Raw genomic sequence first — 21,385 nt, forward strand, 5'->3', positions numbered from 1 at the left:
TTATAGTTGCTAAATAAATTTAAAAATTATCCGATAATGAAAATTTTCATTATGCATATTATATTATATATTATTATTAATCATAACAAATATTTTCATACAACATAAATAAAAAGTTGTAAATCTATAATGAGGAGACAGAAAATAAAATATTTAAAAATTTTCATAACTATTCATTTTAAATTAATTTTTGATGATTTTTATACTATATTAAATTTAAGATACATATTATTGATTTTTTTTCATGAATCAAATTTGATGATGTTTAGAAAATAATTAAATTATAAAAAATAAAAAGAAAAAATAGTGAAAATTTTGGTGGAAGAAGAGAGAAAAAGATAGGGAAAACATGGAGGGAAAAAAAAACTCCTCTTTTATATAGATTATATAGATATTTAAAACCAGAATCGAGTTTAAAATAATGATTTTTTTCTCTCTTAGGAAAAATTATCAATAATAGTTATTATTTATGATGTAATAATTCAAACTCACATTCTATTAGCTGGATACGTTTAATAAGTTGTACTTCACTTCCCTTTTTAAAATGGTGAATTTTTGACAATGAACACGAACCATTGGCATGAAAACCTTGAGAGCGCACATCAGTTTGTTAATTAATGAGCTTGATTACAATTTATTGCGCATTTACGACTTTTACCTCCTATCAGTCGAGGTTACGAAATTAATACTCCTAGCGCAGTCTGTTGGTAAGACGCTTCCCCTCCAACCAATAGGTCAGGGGTTCGAGTCACCCTAGGAGCTAGAGTGTGAGTGGGTTTTTTCCTTTCTTTGGTTGTAACAAATTTAAAAAAAAAAAAATACTCCTATTTGTTTGCGAAATTAATTTAGCAATGCTGAAATAGAAATTTTATTAAAAAAAACTAAAAAGGGAATCTAAACTTATAAGAGCACAGACGCAACTGAGGGTCGAACCTCATTAAAACTTCTTTAAGGTAAACTCAAGGAAGTGCTCGTCTAAGGAGAAAATAAAAAGGAGAACTGGAGGTGAGCGGAGGAAATTGCTAAAGGAAATTAATTTAGCAATGATATATCTTTTCTTCTGAGTTCGCATACTGATCAAATACCTAAATAAGATTTTGAATTATACTCCTAATAAATAAATAAAGCTAGCAATAATCTATATAGTATACGTCTAGAAATTAAGTGATATATACTTTATCTGGTCCAGACTTTAGATATTTAATTTAAATCAGGACCTTAATTTCTAATTAATTATGGCGAGCTGTCTCTGTAGGCCGTCTTTGTCACTGATGGTCAAACCATTAACCATTGAGGCAAGAGTTGCTTTTGAATAATAATATAGAAAGAACATCCCAACTCCAATTAAAGTTCCAACCTATGAAATCTTCACATGAGATCCTCGGTCCCACTATTTTGTGTATCACTGTATACCACTATTAATTTATTTATTTTATAATTATTTTTTATAAAAATAAAATATTATTATATTATAAACTCTAACTAATATTTATAACTAAAAATTGAAATTTTAAAAAATTATATACCCTAACTTTGAATTAATGAACCCAAATAATGAATTACTAATTCAAATAAATATAAAAGAATAATTATAAATCCTAATTGGATGAATGAACCCTTGTTAATTATCTTTTAATAATATTAAAGCATAATAAATTAAAATTGAAGAAAATATAATTAAAAATTATAATAAATTAAGAGTGGTACACGGTCGTACACACAAAATAGTAGGACATAGGATCCCATGTAACTCCTTATTATGAAGGTGCTCCTTTTTTTTTTTCCAGACAATAATATGAAGATGCATTGGTTTCGCTATTTCAGATTACCTTCAAAAAGGAAAAGTATGTGCGCAGTTGATTCAAAAATTCAGTTACTCTTTTAAGACATGATTCTATTATAAATGTCACATTTTTCATAATGAGGTGTTTTATTACAAATGTCTTATTTATTTTTTGATAAATAATTAAAGAAATTTAATGGGTTCACCCACCATATTCTCTCTATACTTACTTTTAAAATAATATTTAAATAATTTCCACCAACCTACTTTATCTACTAATTACACAATTCCTTAATTTTCGTACCCAAAAATAACACTCCCTCCCATTACAAATATCTCATTACTTTTGGGTACGGAGATTAAGAAATGTGTGATTAGTAGATAAAATAGATTTATGAAAAATGTTTAAATATTAGGTATAGAAAGAGAATATATTACTAGAAAATGAATGAGACATTTGTAATGAGACATCCCATTATAAAAAATGAGACATTTGTAATGGGACAGAAGGAGTATTATTTTTTTTATTATACAATCGCTACTTACTTATCGTGGGCATAAAATAACATATCTATCGTTCAAATAGCAGTGCTACATAAGAATGATGTAAAATAAAGGATAAATATTTATCTCGAGCACGAAATAACATATCTATCGTTCAAATAACAGTGTCACGTAAGAATGATTAAAAATAAAAGATAAATTTGTTTGGAACAAATTGCATGTATATATAGATATAGATATTGTTGGGGATGGATCCAACAACCACGAAATAGGACGTCGGGTACGTCCGGATCGGCGGGCACTAGCAACCTGAGAACCACAAACACGTTAGAGCCCTTCTAGGAACACCGGTGGGGGTGTCGATGGAAGGGCCTCCGACGCTCAAGTCAGTTCAACAATAAAAGATATTTGACGGAATTCGTAAAAATAATAATAAAATGTAAAATTAATGAAATAATAGAGCAGGATTGAAGTAGTCGGTCTGGTTGGTCGGACTAGTCAGCCTGACGGGTCAGGGTTGTTCTGAACTTCAGACCGTGAGAGCGTGGAAGGCGGATTGATTGAGCAAGAAAGCAAATCGTGTAGAGTATAAGTGCAGGTAGCAGTGATTAAAGTATGAATGATCATAAGTATCAGTCTGAGTGTTAATGACGGCGTGCCTCGATTGTGTTAGTGAGGTAGTATATATAGGTTATGGGCCTGCGGAGGGATGACTAGGGTTAGGGTATGTTGGACTGTTCCTTGAAACCCTAACAGTTCCGACTTCTTCGGAGTCCACTTGTCGTGACCTTCATTTGACCTAGTCAGCCACGTTGAATAGGTTTTCGTAAGCTTATAATCCAGTTTGTATACTTTCGTGTTGAAATGTTTACTATGGCGCTGCTGCTGCTAGAGCGGAGGGATCGCGCCTCTGCCGGAGCAGAGGGATCATGTCCCTGCCTGAGCAGAGGGATCGCGCCTCTGCCGGAGCAGAGGGATCATGCCTCTACCAGAGCAGAGGGATCGCACCTCTGCCGGAGCAGAGGGATCATACCTCTGCCAGAGCAGAGGGATCGCGCCTCTGCCGGAGCAGAGGGATCATGCCTCTACCAGAGCAGAGGGATCGCACCTCTGCCGGAGCAGAGGGATCATACCTCTGCCAGAGCAGAGGGATCGCGTCTCTGCCGGAGCAGAGGGATCATGTCTCTGCCAGAGCAGAGGGATCGCGCCTCTGTCGGTGCAGAGGGATCATGTCTCTGCCAGAGCAGAGGGATCGCGCCTCTGCTAGAGCAGAGGAATCGCGCTTTCTGCCAGAGCAGAGGGATCGTGCCCCTGCCAGAGCAGAGGGATCATTGACTCATCTGGCGAGGACTTCGCTGATTCCTCTGGCGAGGACTTAGCTGACTCCTCTGGCGAGGACTTCGCTGATTCCTCTGGCGAGGACTTTGCCGATTCCTCTGGCGAAGACATAGCTGACTCCTCTGGCGAGGATTTTGCTGACTTCTTGGTCAGTCGGATTTTATCCACTACAGATATAAATATATAGGGGGGCTAAAATAAGTACACTTCTTAAGATATAAAATAAGAATCATTTTCAGCCCTTAGATCATCAAGATCTACGGTTGATTCGTAACCTTGTTGGATGGATTTATGGTACTAAGTTGAAATCCCAAAGGTAGCAAAAATTTATTTTTCACAATTCATACATTTATACAACAAATTCATACGTGTTCTACATAAAATTCATACATTAAAAATTGCTCTTATTTCTTATTTTAAGATGTATATATATATATATATATATATATATATATATATATATATATATATATATGGGAGAGTTCAATGGAGAACACTCCCCTATATAGAGAATGAAGACCAAATCTGGTTCCTTGATCTAATTTAATCTAATGGTGGTAATTTAATTGATTAATTTTATTAATTTTCATTTATTTTATAATCAAAAGGTTAAGCATGTCATTTTCTATTTAACCCTAATCTCACTCACTCTCTCTCATTCACGCTCTCTCTCTATCTCTATCTCTCAATCACTCTCCCCCCTCCCCCGCCGCCTTCATCTCTGCTGCTCCGCCGCCTCCCCATCTCTCCTACTGCTCCGCCGCCTCCCTCCCCACCACCTTCCCAATCGCCTCCATCTCTCCTGCTGCTGCTCCGCTGCCTTCCTCCCCGCCACCTTCCCAATCGCCTCCATCTCCCTGCTGCTGCTCCGCCGCCTTCCTCCCCGCCACCTTCCCAATCCATGATCTGCCGCCTCCAATCCCAGAGGCGCATCAATGGCGCTAATTAACCTTAGCTCGAGTCCTCGTCTGCCAATTCAACCCCTTCGCCGACGGCCTCGACGCCGCCAACACCAGCTTAGCCCTAATCAGCAGCGGCCTCCACGCCCTAATGGAAACCGATCTCCCCTACTGAGTTAAAATAGCGCCGGACAGAGAAATCACCACCGTCGACTATATTTCCATTTCCCTCATCTCCCTCCCCAACGTCTGACCCCTATTCCTCCACATCCAGCCTCGATCCCCAAAATCTACTTCCCCTATTTTCGATTTTGTGAGATGAATTTTACCATTTTGGTGGTTCTGTACTACAAAATCAATGTTCGTAAATTCTGTTGGTTGTAAAGTCCAGTTGGATGTTAAAAGGTAGAACCTTTGTATAAATTTTGTTGGTTGATTTCTGCAAAAATAATGGAAAAATTTGGTTGATTAAGGAGTTAGAACCTAATGTTCGTAGAAAATATTAATGAACGTACTAATGTTCGTTGATATGTTCGTAGAAAAATGAATGAACATACTAATGCTGGATGATATGTTCGTAGAAAAACAAATGAACATATTAATGTTCATCGATATGTTCGTAGAAAAACAAATGAACATACTAATGTTCGTCGGAAAACAAATGAACATATTAATGTTCACCTGTTATGTTCATTGACGGATCAGGGAAAAGAGTAATTTTCGGGATTTGTTCAACGTGATCCCACATTTCAGTGAATTTGAGTGGACGTTTTTGCCCTTTTCTGGATTAAATAAATGTAATTAACCATTATTTAATTACATGAAAAATTAAATCAGGAAATAATCTGGATCATTGATTGGATTGAGATGAATGGCCTTGATTTGGTCTTCATTCTCTATATAAGAAATGGTTTCCATTGAATGCGACCCTATATATATATATATATATATATATATATATATATATAGGGGAGGGCTAAAATAAGTACACTTCTTAAGATATAAAATAAGAATCATTTTCAACCCTTAGATCATCAAGATCTATGGTTGATTAATTCATGGTCCTGAGTTAATTATTAATCTTTTTAAATAAATTTTCTAATAAATAAAATTATTCAATTATGTACTCCCTACGTCAACAAAAAAATAGTCTTAAAATGAGACAACACAAGTTTTAATAAAAATAGTGAGGGTATTGTGAGAGGGGAAGGGGCCCAACATAAAATTAGTGTTAATAATGACAATTAATTGTATTGTGAGTGAGAAAATGAGTTCATCATGTGATAGAAAATTTCTGAAATGAAAATAGACTAATTTTTATGGACGTCCTAAAATAGCAAAAAATGGTTATGCATATGTGCTTCTGGCACTAGTTTTAAGAAAAAATTGTTTAGAGTATTGATGGTGAAGAAATGATCTACATTAAGGTTATTATTAAGTAGATTGTAGGTAAATATAGGGATAGCAATGGATCCGAGACCCGATCCAGATCCGCGGATCCAGACCCTTTTTTCCGGATTTGGACCTTGCAAAATTTGGACCCGGTCTGGACCGGATCTAGACCACTCTCTAAAAAATCGGATCCGGATCTAGAATAGTTGATATAAAACCCAGATCCGGTCCATGGACCCAGTTATATTTAAATATATAATATTTTTATTTTTAATTCTCCATCCCTAAGCTCATTTTTATATATTTTTTTTCTTTTCTTGTTTATTGTTTTGATAAGTAAAATGTATCTATTTGATGAAAACGCAATATATATACAGATGAATTGATAGTTTTAATTGCAAGTGAAACTAGGCACGAAACATGTTTATGCAATTTAGCACCTGTGACTGGAGTAAACCTTGGAGAGAGTAGTAAACTAGTAATCATGGAAGTAAACAAGTTGATCTTACAATTGACAATTAGAAGATAGTTAAATGTAATTTGATGTAGGAAATACATTTAAGTATTGCTTATTCGAAATGTTAATTTTAGTCACAATTATTTTAGAAAAGAAAATAATATGGATCTAGGTCTGGACCCGAGACCCTGTGCATCTAATGGATCTGGGTCTGGATCCCAATTTTTTTGGATCCAATGGATCTGGACCGGGTCTTGATCTAAGTAAAAAAACATGGATCTGGATCTGGACCAAGCAGGATCCGGTCCAGATCCGACCCATTGCCATCCCTAGGTAAATAATACGTCATTTGTCCCATGAAATTATCCTTATTCTATTTTGGGATGTCCCAAAAAGATAGTCCACTTTTTTTAATTAATATTATATAAAAATACTACTCCCTACGTCCGCCAAGATTATGTGAAATTGCTTGGGCATGGGATTTAATAAGATTGGTGATGATTTTGATGTAATGGAGAAATGGTCCCACCACTTTATGAGATGTGTGGTTGAGATTGAATTTTGGGTGGGTTTTTTGTAAATAAAGAGTGTTAATAAGGATAAAATATTAAAGAGGATTGTGGGACCATTGCCTTAAAAGAAAAGTGACATAATTTTGACGGACGCCCGATATAGTAATTGTGACATAATCTTGGCGGACGGATGGAGTATTTACTAAACTAACCGTTTTTAATGTTTCACTTAAATATGAAAATGATGTGTGAAAATAATAAATAAGGATATAAAAAATGAAAACATAAAAATTACTCCCTCTATCCCATTACTTTTGAGCACTTAGAAAACATAAAAATTACTCCCTCTATCCTTTTCACTAATCACATTTTTTTTTTTTGACTTGAGGGAGTTGGGGAGGGGGAGCAGTGGGGTTTGAACTCGAGACCTCACTGTTCACATACAGGAGGTCGCACCGCTTGGTGTCCCCTTGGGGACTAATCACATTTTCTTAATATACATGAAAAGTGAAAAGGAATTAAAATAGTGAAATGAAGAGATAATGTGCAAAAAAAAGTGCATATAAATTTTAAAGCGAGTACTCCAAGTCTCCAATTCTTGGAAGAAAGGAGGACAATTTAACATGCTTACCTCCAATTTTTTTTTTCTTTTTGAGCGAAACCAATTCTTTTTTCTTCTTTTAACATTAACATTCATTTTTTTCTTTTTAACGTTAACATTCAAATCTATGATTTGATTTTATAAAGGGCTGCCTATCACCACTTACTTGTTGCCAATACTGGAAAATTGAGCCAAAGAGGTTGAGCCACGTGACAAATGGGATTCCCATTGGTCGCGATATGGTGTACAATATGATGCGCTGTCAGAAGCTGATTGGTTGACGCGTCACATCAAAGTACGATGATGATGATGTTGATGTTATAACTCCCATCCATTTACTGCCTTCATTTATCATTAAAATTTCCTTTTTGTGTAAGCTCATGTTTCCACAGTAGCTGTAAACAGTCAAGTTCCATTTCTTTATAACAAGTTTACATATTTAGAAAATTTAAAATAAAACATCGATTTATTTGTTTGTTTATTTATTTGGGTTTTCCCTCTTTGCGTAGCTTTCCCTTTTCGTAGGACGACCGAGATGATGATCAATATGGAAAGGTTGGATTCTTTAATTTGCGGTATGAAAATAAAGAGATTGTCTTCATCAATAATTGTCAGATATTTGTGATAAAATAATAATAATAATAATCCAAAAAAAATCCTTGGTATTATTCTCTTTTTTTTTTATAGGGGGATTGTATTATTCTTGTTGCTCAAATATTCTCGGCTCATTTCATTTGATGAGATTTTGAGCAAGGGCTTGCTCTTGTTCTTATTCTATGTATATCTCTCTACTTCCCCATTGTGGTTTCCAGCTCAAGTACTTCTTCTCCGTACTACTGATTTATTGCGGTTGATTTTGATTTTTCTATGGAATGTTTCGTTTGTTAGTTTTCCTATTTCGGAGTAATCTCTTGCCAGTATTTGTTAAGTCAATTCTTGAAAAAAAAAATCTAGGGTTCATAGCTTAGAGCCTTGCATTTTGATTTCTTGGCTTGTAAATTCATTAGGGTTTATAGGGGTCATTACTGTGCTTTGTGTAAATTGGAAGGTCCCCCACTCCTCTGGTCTACAATTTCTTATTTTCTTTCAGCCATATATATATATATATATATATATATATATATATATATATATATATATCTTTACTGATTTCTCCATCTGATTCTCTCTCTCTGGGGTTCTTGCTAGCTAGTTTGTTGGTGAGGCTTGGGATTCATGAGAGTTTTTCTTTTTCCCTTTTTCTTTTGGTAAAACGTACTTTCCTAGAATCAATTCCAGTGACAGGTAGAAAGAGGGGAAATAAAAATTAAGAAAAAAAATGGTGAGAGGGAAGGTGGAAATGAAGCGAATTGAAAATCCAACAAGCAGGCAGGTGACGTTTTCGAAGCGCAGAAATGGGCTGCTGAAGAAAGCGTATGAGCTCTCAGTACTCTGCGATGCAGAAGTTTCTTTGATCATCTTCTCTCAGAAAGGAAGACTCTATGAGTTCTCAAGCTCCAAGTAGGTTCTAATCTTCACTCATTAATTTTTTAATTTTCTTGCAATCAACCAACCAACTCGGATTGAGTGGATTCATTCCTTCACAACTATTTAATGTGCTTAATTAACTTTGATCAGTCTTTGTTATACTATGCTTTAATTCATCACTTGCTCTTGTACTTATATTACTGTTATGTATGGCTCTATGATGATTCAAAATATTGACTCCAAGTACATTGGGCACAGTAATTTCTTTCAATTAATGTGTGGCTGTGTGCCTTTAGGTACTTGTTGTTTCAAATGGAGTATTATATTTTGTCTAGTATAAAGAGTGGAGAAATCGATACTTATTGGAGTTCACCACAATATTATAATGATGATCTTCATCAAGTTTCTGATCGTTGATGTTAATTAGCTAGCTAGGATGCTTATTTTGCAAATTGCAATCACATTATGCCTGCTAATTATGTATATCACTAATTGCTCTCTTTGTTAATACTTATTCTACATGAATAAAATAATAAATTAGGTTAGAGGATCGAAACATTTGCAAGTTTTTGAATTATGGATTGACTCCTAACGTTTAGTTGAAGGGTGACCTAAATGATTCTGATGATCAAATATTTTCAATAAATATAAATGCTATAAAGTGAGTGAGGTAGTTGCATTAATATACATGTGCCTTGACCCTTGAGCATTTAACTGCCTTAATAGCGTTCAGTTAAATGACAAAATCGGCTATCAACTAGGAAGAATTTTTATGAACCATTACGGTCTATGTTTATTCACATTAATTTATACTAATTTATGAGGTAATATTATTGTACTAAATTAACCAAGCTTCAAAAGTTGGTTGGCTTTAGGTTTATCTCTGGGTGTTGCATGGTATCAACATTTCAAATTTAATTTGCCCAACTTTAATTGTACAATTAGACTAGGTAGCTGGCTGAGTAAATGATAAGTTGTATACATAAAAATTGCTTACCTACCAGCTTCTTCTACATCTGACTGAAGTTCTTGAAAATCTGAGTTCTTGAGGCATTGTTTTGAAGGTGCATATGTAATCTCAGTAATTATTATTTTTTGGTTGTGAAGGAGATCCATAAATTGTATTTTCCACTTTTTTTATTTACCTTCACTCATTAATGTAGCACTTGTACCTTGATTATGGTTACATTTGGTATTTGATGGGTAAACTAATCATACATGCAGTCACTTATTTTTCGAACTTTTAAGTATTAAGATATTGGTATCTGACCTTTGATTTCCATCATTTTAGTTAGCAAACTAAATATAGGAAACCAGTTCAAAAAAAAATGTAAATTTAGAGAGAGATTTATGGTTTTTACAGATATCAGTTGATAAATAAGCCACAGAAGTCAGAACATGATAAAAATCAGTACCAGTTATATTGTTATTACAAATTATAGAAATCGGTAACTACATGTATAATTTTCTGATATTTTGCTATTCATTCATCCGTCATATTCTTCGTAAATAATTAACCTCCACTACATAATTTTTTTTAATAATGACATGAGGTTTAATAGCTAATATTCGTGTCATAAAAATTAGTGGCGTTTGAAAGTATAATTATTAGTAATTAGCTACATCATCAAATTATATCACTAATTCTTATGACACATATAATAGCAACCTAGGCTCATATTACCAGTGGAATTTTTATTAATTTTTTTTTGGTGGTGAATCTGGTGATCTTTTGATCCTTTTTAGTTTCAGTTGTTCAAAAAACAATTAATATATCAAGAATTTGCTACTTGCTCAACCTAGGTGACTATTTATTCGCGCATCCTACCATGCTTCAATTAATATATATTTAATCGTAATTTCATTTTTTTTATTATGCTTTTAAGCAACAGTGTATATGTATTTATATATAATCAACTCATTTATTGGTGTTTCACTCGTGTTTTATATTATTAAACAAATATTCTTCAATTTTAATTGATTTAGTTCAATTATAAAATTACTAATTAAGGTTCAATATATCCAATTTAACTTGCAATTCTTATAGTTAATACTTGATTATTCCAAAGATAAAGGTACATGTATAATTCTTTTAAGTTTCAATTTTTAATAAATTAAAAATCTTAATCACGTTCATTATATTTATACTAACTTTTATATTTATATAGATTTTATTAAATAATGAATTTAATAGTGAAACGTGAGTACTTTGAACATATATAAAGGAAACAGGATTTGAATTACTTAAATAAAACCCACCCTTTGCAAAATATGGAGGCATTTCTATTAAAAATGTGTGCTATTTAATTGATAAATTTATCATGAGAAAAGAAAAGCAAATTTTTTACCCTTTAAATCTCTTTTTTTTTCTCCTCATTTTCTACATAAGAAAATTTTATCTTTTTTTCATTCCTTATTTTCACTTTAAATAGGGATAATATTATCACACCAAAAATAAAGGGATAATATTATCCTTCCTTAGAGTGAAAAGAAGGGATGAGAAAGAATATAATTCTTTTTTATAGAAAATAAGGGAAAAGAAACAATAAAATTTTAAAAAATGAATTTTTATTATCCCTCTTTTCATGATGAATTTATCAAGTAAAGAGAACACACACCCAAAAGAAAAAGAAGCCGTGTGAGGGTGGTGGATCCTATATTTCTTGAGGGGTCTATATAAGTAGATACATATTTACCAACTAGTAAGATCCGTACAAATTTTCCTTCAGGGTGCGTTTTTTTTTATTGAAAATGGTGGAATACATATATTTCCATCCTTTTTTCATTCTTTTCACGTTTTTTTAGTTGAATTTTTTTTTCGGATAGAAAATAAAATTTTCTCGAGCAGTCTTTTTTCACTTAAATTCATGATAATAATATCACAAGTTATAAGTGATAATATTTTCTCATATTGTATATTTTTATCGTCTTTTAATTTTTCCTCAAAATATATACTACAATTTAACTCATCTCTCTATCTTTCCCGTTCTCTCTCTACTCTCAGTCTCTCTCAATTTTCTGATCTTTTTCCCTCTTTGTTTTTTATATATCCTTCTTAATAGAGGGATAATATATAAGGTATAAATTCATCATTTAAAGTGGAAAATATATCTTTATATTTTATTTATTTTGAGTGATAATATATTTATATCACTCTTTATATAAGAATTTAGTATAGAACTATAACACTCTTCCTTAAGTATAAAATTGTACTTAGCCTAGGGTGGTTAATGACCAAGGCCTGACGTCCTAGATTCGAATCCACCGTTGTGCGGTCTTTAAATTTCTTTATTTACTTATGTAATTTATCAAATATATATATATATATATATATATATATATATATATATATATATATATATATATATACTTTGCCCAAGAAAAAGTGTGCTGCTCAAAAAAATTTACGATCTGCTCGAATTCTTAATTATATTAAAACAAACGAAGTACTTTTATAAAGTTGTAAATGGAGCTTGTCCCTTCCTTACACTTGAAAGTAAACAAACTCTTATAATAATTAAAAAATGAATCGACTAAATAAATTGTCAAGATTAGTTGTCTAAGTGGATTATCGTTTTATTTCAATAATAGTTTTTCTATGATAATGTTTCTTTATATCTTAGACTAATACATTATATGATTAATTTCTATAAAATGATAATAATGTTATACATATTACAGTAATTTTTATTTTAATAATGATTATAAATCATACTAAGATCAATGGTGCAAAGTGATTTTTAGTTATAAAAGTGGATTTTCTATTTGATAATCCACCTATTTTACTAAATTACAAAATATGTTTCTTTAATTTAATAGTGATTATTAAATCAAAAAGTAATACTCAAACATAATTAATTGTAAGTCATAATGATACGAATCCAAATAACTAACTAGGAACTGGAATTAACTATATTCCTTAGCAATTGAAAATCAATCCCAGTGATTAATTGATAACTAAAAAGTAACAACAGAAGAACTAAGAAGTAGATATGGTTTTCTGCTAAAAAAGAAGTAGATATGATTATAGTTTATCACAAGGATATAGTTTACCCTGGTTAGTAGTTACCAACTCAAATCTACAACTAATTAGAAACCTAGTTAGCATGATAAATAAAGCCAGTTTACAATTGTAGATCTACAGACTTGACATGATTATAAATCATAACCTCATTACCAATTTATTAACTAAAAGAAAAAGTTGCAGATAATTTACTTATGTAAGATTTTGAAACTATAGTTATATTTCCAAATAATAAAACAATCAAATTAAATTACAATTCCAAACTAAGAGCTAAGGTATAATAAAACCAATATACTATAAAGTAATAGAAGCGCTAAAAAATACTCTCCCCATTCCATAAAAGTGTATATTTTCTTTTTTTAGACCACTTTTACTAGTAAAAATAGGTTCCTTTTTCCACTAATAACACATTAATCTAACATTTATTAAAATTTGTGCCACCAACAATCATGCACACTTTGATGGGACAGAGGGAGTAGACATGAAAATCTATACATATTGTTAAAAAAAATAGTTTTACAAAATTTGATTTGTCTATTATATCCTTCCTATATATTTATATTATAAGGCAATAGTGCAATATGATATATCATATAGTATATTATTACTATAATAAAAGTGTATATTCTTATAAAATTTGATTATACCTATAATATCCTTATTACCTATTTTAATTTTTAAAAATAATTTATAATTTAATATTTATAGGCTTTGTATATTTGATACTCCATCCGTCCATCAAAAGTATGATACTTTTGGTGGGTACAGGTTTTCATAAAATGAGTCGTGATTTTTATGCACTAGAGCCAGGGTCCATCAAAATTTGAAATGAGTGGTTGAAATTGGATTAATGATGATTTTTTTGTAAATAAGGGCTATCTGTAAGTACAAAACAAAAGAAAAAGATGTGAGGGCATGTCTTAAAATGAAAAGTACATAATTTTTATGAACCCCCAAAATAACAAAAATATGATACTCCCTTCGTCCCATTACAAATGTCTCATTACTTTTGGGTACGGAAATTAAGAAATGTATAGAAAGTAGATAAAATGAGTTGGTGAAAATTGTTTAAATATTAAGTATAGAGATAAAATATATTGTCAAAACGAAATGAGATATTTGTAATGGAACGTTCCATTATAGAAAGTGGGACATTTGTAATGGGACGAAGGGAGTACTTTTCATGGACAGAAGGAGTATCACATTAGAATCCCTATGAATCTAAAGTTCTCCAAAATTGTGATATGATTTATTTATTTTTTACGTACATATTTATAATTGAAATTCAATACTTTTACTTGCATCACACGCACATCCCTACTAGTATAGATAAATGAAGGTAAAAAAACAACTTCGATATAATATGGATTGAATATGAATAACGCTATTTCTGCACCCATATATCTGGCATTCCGTTAATTCATGTCTACGGTGGGTAAAAGACCTAGCGGTGCTCTTAATTGGAAATATAGCCATTTTTAGAAATTTTATGCACTTTTGTATTACTCCATCCGTCTTCCATAAATATGTAGAAAGGGTTCCATATTGAGGGTATTGTTAAGTACATTGTTGATAAATAGTGTAAGTTAAAAGGTAAAATTGTGATTTTTTTTTGGGAAAGGTAAAATTGTGAGAATTATGTGTGGAGTAATGTCTAAAAATAGAGTGTGCAAAAAATGAAAAGTATGCATAAATATGAGTGACAGAGAGAGTACTATATTGTGTTTGTCACTTACTTGTTAAATTTTGATGTGGACCTTGATGATTTCTTTTTTCTCAGTAGCTGTTTTAATGTTGGACGTTGTTCGATTATTAAACTAAGTAGCAGTGCTTTTAGCAGTGTTAATTTCTCATCTAACTGAATGCATAGTCATTGTTTCTACACCTATCAGTTAAACTATTATGCAATTATCACTACAAATCTCCTATTTTCTTCTGCGTTGCAATATTGTATTTTATTCTTATCTATATATAGTACTAAGAATGCTTGTCTAATAGTACTTGATAGAGAATAAATTGCATTAATCCTTCATTTTGATTACTTTGAATTATATCATACATCACAGCTTATAATTTTGTTGAAATTTTAGCATGCAAAAGTCTATAGAGAGATACCTTGAACGTGCACGAGAAGAGCGGGGAAATGAAGTTGAACAACGCATGCAGGTTGGCTTAATTTAATTATTATTATCGATTATATTTACATGTATCTGAATCTCTATCAAAACTTGTCACATTTTTTTCTTCATGTACTAACATAAATGATGGAGGAAAAACTAGTTGGAATGAGTCTACTCTACGGTAGAAAAATTTGCCTGCTTGTTGTGAGAATCTGAAAGGGATAAATTAAATTGTGTTGAATCTCAAGAAGGATTGAAATTCTAATATCCAAGACCAAATAAATGCAAGTCGTGATCTTTTATTTTAAGGGCTCATTCAAAATGAATCACATTACACACTCACTTGGATTGGATCAACCATATTTGAAACTTTATATGTATGAATAAATCTAAATGTTCCCTGATGGTAAAGTTGCAGTATTTAAAGCATGAAGCAGTGTTGATGACGAAGAAGATAGAGCTACTAGAGAATTCCCAAAGGTTGTCTTCTCCGCCTTTGCCTTTGCTCTTCTTTCACAAGTTTCTTCCTTGAAATACACAGAGCTTAATTTAACGTGCAGGAGGCTTTTAGGCCAAAATCTTGGAGCTTTCTCATTCCAAGAGCTTCAAGAAACCGAAAACCAGCTGCACCTAAGCCTAACCAACATCAGGGCCAGAAAGGTAATTCTACCATTTGATCAACCTTCATTTGATTTTGATGATAATTAACTCCATTTTCTAGGCTCAACTATTCATGGAGGAAACACAAAAACTACTAGCCAAGGTATCTTTATGTTCATGCATCCAACACACACAATGCTATTCCCTCAGAATCATAAAATTTTAAATTGTTTTGAAATTTCAGGAAAAATATTTGTTGGAAGAAAATTCCAAGTTGCGACAAAAGGTAAGATTGTTTGACATATAATAATTGTTTGTCATGTGGGTGAGTTTATTTAAGTTTGGAATTAGTTATTTGGAATGAATATTAATGTGCAGTGTGAATTGAGGGAACAGAAAGAAAGGCAAGGCACACTGAGCTCCGAGGTTGTGACTGAATTGTTCATCGGCCCACCAACAACAAGGAATGTTCAAGATTTCTCAGCCAATTAAAAATATGTTTTTTTTTCTTTTCTACAGGCATACATCCAAGTATATATCGTAAATATATACCTTACATAATAAGTGCTCGTTTGGTTCAAGTAGATGAATGGAAAGGGAATGGAATCAAATAGAGGAGTGGAATGGTAATAATAACCATTATTTTTATTGAGTGTTTGGTTTAACAATGGAAATGAATTATTAGTAAGGGGTTCTCTTTCCTTTTGTTTTTCCTCTATTTTGAGGGATAACAAACTGGATAATTGGGTTACCCTCAAGTAAGGGTAATGGTCAACTCATTACCCAAACCAAACAATGAGTAATGGATTCAATTAATTGATTCCTTTTACAACCTCTAAAAACACCCAACCAAACATGGGCTAAGTGTAATTTTGTTGTTCAATATATTTATTGGCCATTAGTAATAGAAAAATAAATTATGTGACATCAATTGTAATGGGGTATTTCATTTCTCGTTGAGATTTTATTTTATTTATTTATTTTTGGAAGCTTAAAACGTAGGAAAAGGGCGAGAATGAGAATTTTGGAAGTATTGGGACTTGCTCTTCTAGTTGGGCTCAACTGTATAAAAGGGCCCAGTAGCTTCGTCCAATGTTTAGTTGGGCCGTTATCTTGAAATTTTTAGTGGACCGGGAATTTATTTAGATATTTTTATGCTATTGGGTGATTCTATCAATAGCCCCATTTTATTTTTTATAGCACTATTTAAAATAATAATTAGAAATTTACCTTATATTTAACTATGGGAGCTATAAAGAGTAAATTGGGGCTTATCTAATTTTAAACACAATTTCCGATTTTATCAATATAACCACTGATTTAAAAAATAATAAATGAAACTCAAATTTTGATAATCCAAAACATAATAATCATCCGAAAATAACCATGTCAATAAAATCTATTGTTCGAAATCCCAATTAATCATAATCCAAAAGTTCGATTTCGAAAGTGTCCACAAATCACAAAATAAGTAAAATCACAAAAATAATTTTGAAAACAATGGCTATGATTGCTTTTAAAATAGAAAATAATTTTGTTCCATAACTCAAATCTTCAAAGGCGAAAGAATCTGTAAAAGTGAAAGAATAAGACAACAGAAAAATTAACAAGAGAAATCTTTTCAACTGTAGGATTTTACGTTGGAATATTGAGTTGAAAGATGATAAATGATATAGCTGCTAGCTACTACTATTGTCGTGCTGTTTGATTTTAAAGATGTTGAGTGCTCTATAGTGTTGGATTTTGAGATTTTGAAGAAGTTAAAATATTAAAGTGAAAAAGAAAAAGGGGCTATAAGTGCAAAATTGAACATTTGGAAAACGATTTAATCATGAGACCAAAGACCAACCTGGGCAATCCCCAACCGTCTGTTGTATTTTGCAGCATAAAATAATATTTCAGAATACTTTTTCTTTTTAGTTTTGATAATATGTCAAATTCATTTGCATTAGTAAGGAATAAAAACTGAAATTCATCGTATTTGTTGTGGAATTGCTTGAACGATCAACGCAGCAAGAACAGAAAAGAAATGAACACAAACAAGATTTACGTGGTTCGGATTTTTCAATCCTACATCCACGGAGAAGAAACGATCCACTCTATTTCACTATGAACACTCAAGAACTTTACAATTACAATTGAAAACTCTCAACACTAGAAGAAGTGTATAGCCTACAAATCTATCAAGATTGCTATGTATCCTCACTCTCAACTAATTTACAGTAATAGAAATTCTTAAGCAACAACTCAACAACTAATCTAGGTATTTAAACAAGAGAAATAGCAGTTGAGAAGATTTGAGCTGCGCGCTGACTTTTGGAATGAAGGAACAGATCCGTTGGATCTGTTTTAACTAATTTTATCAACCTAAAACTGAACTCCTTAACTCTTGCATATTTGCTAACTGATCTCTCAGCTATAGACTAAACACCCTTGCATATTCTACCAGTCAGAGGGGAGAAAAGCCAGAGCAGAGAAATCAAGACGCCAGAGGAATCGAACGCCAGAGCAGCGGAATGCATCGCCAGAGAAATCAGAGTCAGAGCAGCGAAATCACCATTCCGCTGGCGACCCATTTCTCTGGCGAGGTCACAGAAATCGTATAGACTAATTGTATGTAGATACTTTACTCACAGTATTAATACCAAAAAAGACACAAGCTATAATTTGGTATTATCAATTTGGTATTGTTGTTTTATGTAATTTTGTTGTTGGTATAATTTTATGTTTCAACATATTGTGTCATTTTTGGAATCTTTTTAATTTTATGTGTACTATTAAAATTTCATAGCATTTTTTTTATTTAAAATCAATGATATTTTATGATTTGACATTTGAATCGAGTTTCAAAAATAAATTGGCCTTTAATTATGCTACAGAAAAGTCCTCTAACCTTTCGAAGAAAAATTCGAGATTGGAAATATGAGCTGTAAGACAATGTATTGGAAGAAAAGGATGAATCAAACAATAAATTTAATAAAGGTTGTCCTTAGTGAAGATTGCAGTTTGTATAGTGGGTAAATTCTGATACATAACTAAATTTAACTTTATAAAAAAAATAAAAAATAAATAAAGTTTAATGGATCATTTTAGTCAAACAGATCGAACTAATTTCATATTGATCAGCGTACATCTACGCTGCATGAGGTATGGGACATGCACTATAGTCAAGTTCAACCCTAGCTAGAAAGGGCCAGGGCTGGTCTTCAGGGCGGGTGAGCTCGGGCGACGGCCCAGGGCCCCAAAAATTTGCGGGCCCAAAATTATAAATATATCTCATTAGTTACACTACAAAAAAATGCGTAAATAGCGACGAAAAATAACGACGGCGCCGCCGCCGCCGCCAATTACCGACGGCAGGGCAGCGGCAAAAACGGCGACCCGCCTTATGCCTATTACCGGCGCATTACCGACGGCAAAACAGCCGCCGCTAATTAGCGGCGGTTGCGCCGTCGCTAATTTAAATATATATTATTTATTACCGACGGCAATTGCCGTCGCTATTTACCGGCGGCATGCGGCGATAGCACCACCGCCGTCCAGCCAAAATTACCGAAGGCGGTGCCGCCGCCGCTAATTACCGACGGCAAATGCTAATTACTGACTGCAAATGCCGTCGGTAATTACTTTTTTTTTTCAAGCCTTTTTTTTATTTATTTTTTTCATTTATCATCTAATAAGTTGGTCAAAGATAATAATACAAAAATATTAAAATTAAATATATATTGAAATACAAGTGAAAATTTAAACATTGATTATTACTAATCTAAGATTATTACTAAGAATTCAAGATTCTTAGTAAGAAACTTATAATTATAACTTAAGAGTGTTAATTTAATTAGTGATTCACTCATCAATCATCACTAATCTAAGATTATTACTAAAAATTCAAGATTCTTAGTAAGAATCTTATAATTATAACTTAAGAATGTTAATTTGATTAGTGATTCACTCATCACTCATCACTAATGTAAGATATTACTTAAGAATTCAAGATTCTTAGTAAGAATCGTATAATTATAACTTAAGAATGTTAATTTGATTAGTGATTTACTCATCAATCATCACTAATCTAATATTATTACTAAGCATTCAAGATTTTAGTAAGAAACTTATAATTATAGCTTAAGAATGTTAATTTGATTAGTGATTCACTCATCAATCATCACTAATCTAATATTATTACTAAGCATTCAAGATTCTTAGTAAGAAACTTATAATTATAACTTAAGAATGTTAATTTGATTTGTGATTCACTCATCAATCATCACTAATCTACGATAATATTCCTAGTAAGAATTCAAGATTGTTACTAGATTGATAAAATACTTATGATGTATAAACTAAAAAAAAATTATTAATAAGTTAATAAATAAATATTTTTCCGACATAAAAATAAGGACGGAAACGAGCCCAATCTGTAATTAACAACATTTTTTGGATATCATCTCGACATATTCTAAAGTTATGAATATATATGATATCGTATATTGAAGTATACTTTAAATGAATAAATAGGTACTAGATATATCAATAATACGAGTGTTCTGTACTGGTGACAACTCGAAAAGAACTTCAAAGTTAAGCATGCTTGACTTAGAGCACAACTAAGATGGGTGACCGACCGGGAAGTTCGTATAAATTATGCAATACTGTATAAATACGAAAATAAATTGTGGATATACAATAACATAAATAAATAAAATAAAATAAATTAAAAATATTACCAACAGCATTTTGCCCTCTGTAATTAGCGACTGCATTTAATTTCGGAAGAATTTTAGGTTGGAATAAATTTCCAATCATCTGAATCCCTTTCTTTTCGAAGTACAAGATTACTCCATTGGAATCCAATGGGATTCCAAATTCAGAGTTTTGATTTTAAATAGTCCAAAGTGCGTTGCAGAACGATCTATAAAACAAGCGGGTTTGATTCCTGAACTCAATTAGTAGTACTTCTAAAGCCCACTTCTTCCCCACACTACGAGTGAAAGGGAAAATGTAAAGACTACCATTAAAGCAGCCCAAGCGAGACTTACTATATCCATGTGCATTATGTCCCCTAATCTCTATAAATACGAAGGAATTATTCCTCAGTAATAATAGTGGAATTAATGTCGCAGAGTCAAAAATGGGTTCTACCGAACACTATTGAGAAATCCATCCAATAAATCGATTATGATTTCGAGTTTTTTGGTGATTCAGGATTCAGGCGACACCCGGATTTGAACTGGGGAAAAAGGATTTGCAGTCCCCCGCCTTACCGCTCGGCCATGCCGCCAAAATGATAGAAAATAGGTGCAATTTTTTCCGGATTACGGAATTATTATTGTACTTGCATTTTGACTTCTGTTTTCCTTAATCCTTTTATTTACTAAAAAAAAAAGAAATACCCCTTTTGATTGGATTTGATCCATCCCTTTGATTGTATAGTATCTGAAAATACACAATGCTAAAAACATTCTCTCGTTTTTCTATTGAGAAAAAAATGTGTATTTTTCAGACGAGAAATTTGAACCATTGACTCCTTACTTGGAATTCATGAACGATTCTGGGATTTGAATTTCAAATTGTGTTTTCCTAATGACAACATAAAAATGGAAGCAGAACTAATCAGTATTGATTTTTCAATTAAAAAAGATTTCTCAATTTCAATTATAACAAAACATATGAGTATATGTAAACCCC

General features: G+C 32.1%; 1 protein-coding gene and 1 non-coding gene across 5 annotated transcripts; one reads left to right on the top strand and one right to left on the bottom strand.

Moving 5' to 3' along the window:
- The first annotated feature begins 7,870 nt into the window (after positions 1-7,870).
- On the top strand, positions 7,871-16,349 carry LOC130993538 (MADS-box protein AGL42-like). 4 transcript variants are annotated; one of them, XM_057918464.1, is made up of 7 exons: positions 7,871-8,986; positions 15,068-15,143; positions 15,516-15,577; positions 15,669-15,757; positions 15,819-15,860; positions 15,942-15,983; positions 16,076-16,349. In XM_057918464.1, the coding sequence occupies exons 1-7, from the start codon at positions 8,805-8,807 to the stop codon at positions 16,078-16,080; spliced, it is 498 nt and encodes a 165-aa protein (XP_057774447.1). In that variant the 5' UTR covers positions 7,871-8,804; the 3' UTR covers positions 16,081-16,349. The 4 variants fall into 4 exon arrangements, with proteins under 4 accessions (XP_057774447.1, XP_057774446.1, XP_057774445.1 ...); XM_057918463.1 differs by having other exon boundaries at positions 7,874-8,986; positions 15,510-15,577; XM_057918462.1 differs by having other exon boundaries at positions 7,880-8,986; positions 15,658-15,757.
- Positions 16,350-20,907: 4,558 nt separating this feature from the next.
- TRNAC-GCA (transfer RNA cysteine (anticodon GCA)) lies at positions 20,908-20,978 on the bottom strand. Its single transcript has one exon. It is a non-coding gene; the product is annotated as a tRNA-Cys (tRNA).
- Positions 20,979-21,385: the final 407 nt, after the last annotated feature.

Source organism: Salvia miltiorrhiza, chromosome 7 (assembly GCF_028751815.1).
Source record: "Salvia miltiorrhiza cultivar Shanhuang (shh) chromosome 7, IMPLAD_Smil_shh, whole genome shotgun sequence".
Taxonomy (NCBI): domain Eukaryota; kingdom Viridiplantae; phylum Streptophyta; class Magnoliopsida; order Lamiales; family Lamiaceae; genus Salvia; species Salvia miltiorrhiza.

Excerpts from the sequence above, each read along its gene's own strand:
- LOC130993538 (XM_057918461.1), top strand. The coding sequence starts at position 8,805 with ATGGTGAGAGGGAAGGTGGAAATGAAGCGAATTGAAAATCCAACAAGC. Across the intron at positions 15,861-15,941 it reads CACAAAAACTACTAGCCAAG|GAAAAATATTTGTTGGAAGA; the intron begins GTATCTTTATGT and ends TTGAAATTTCAG. Across the intron at positions 15,984-16,075 it reads ATTCCAAGTTGCGACAAAAG|TGTGAATTGAGGGAACAGAA; the intron begins GTAAGATTGTTT and ends ATTAATGTGCAG.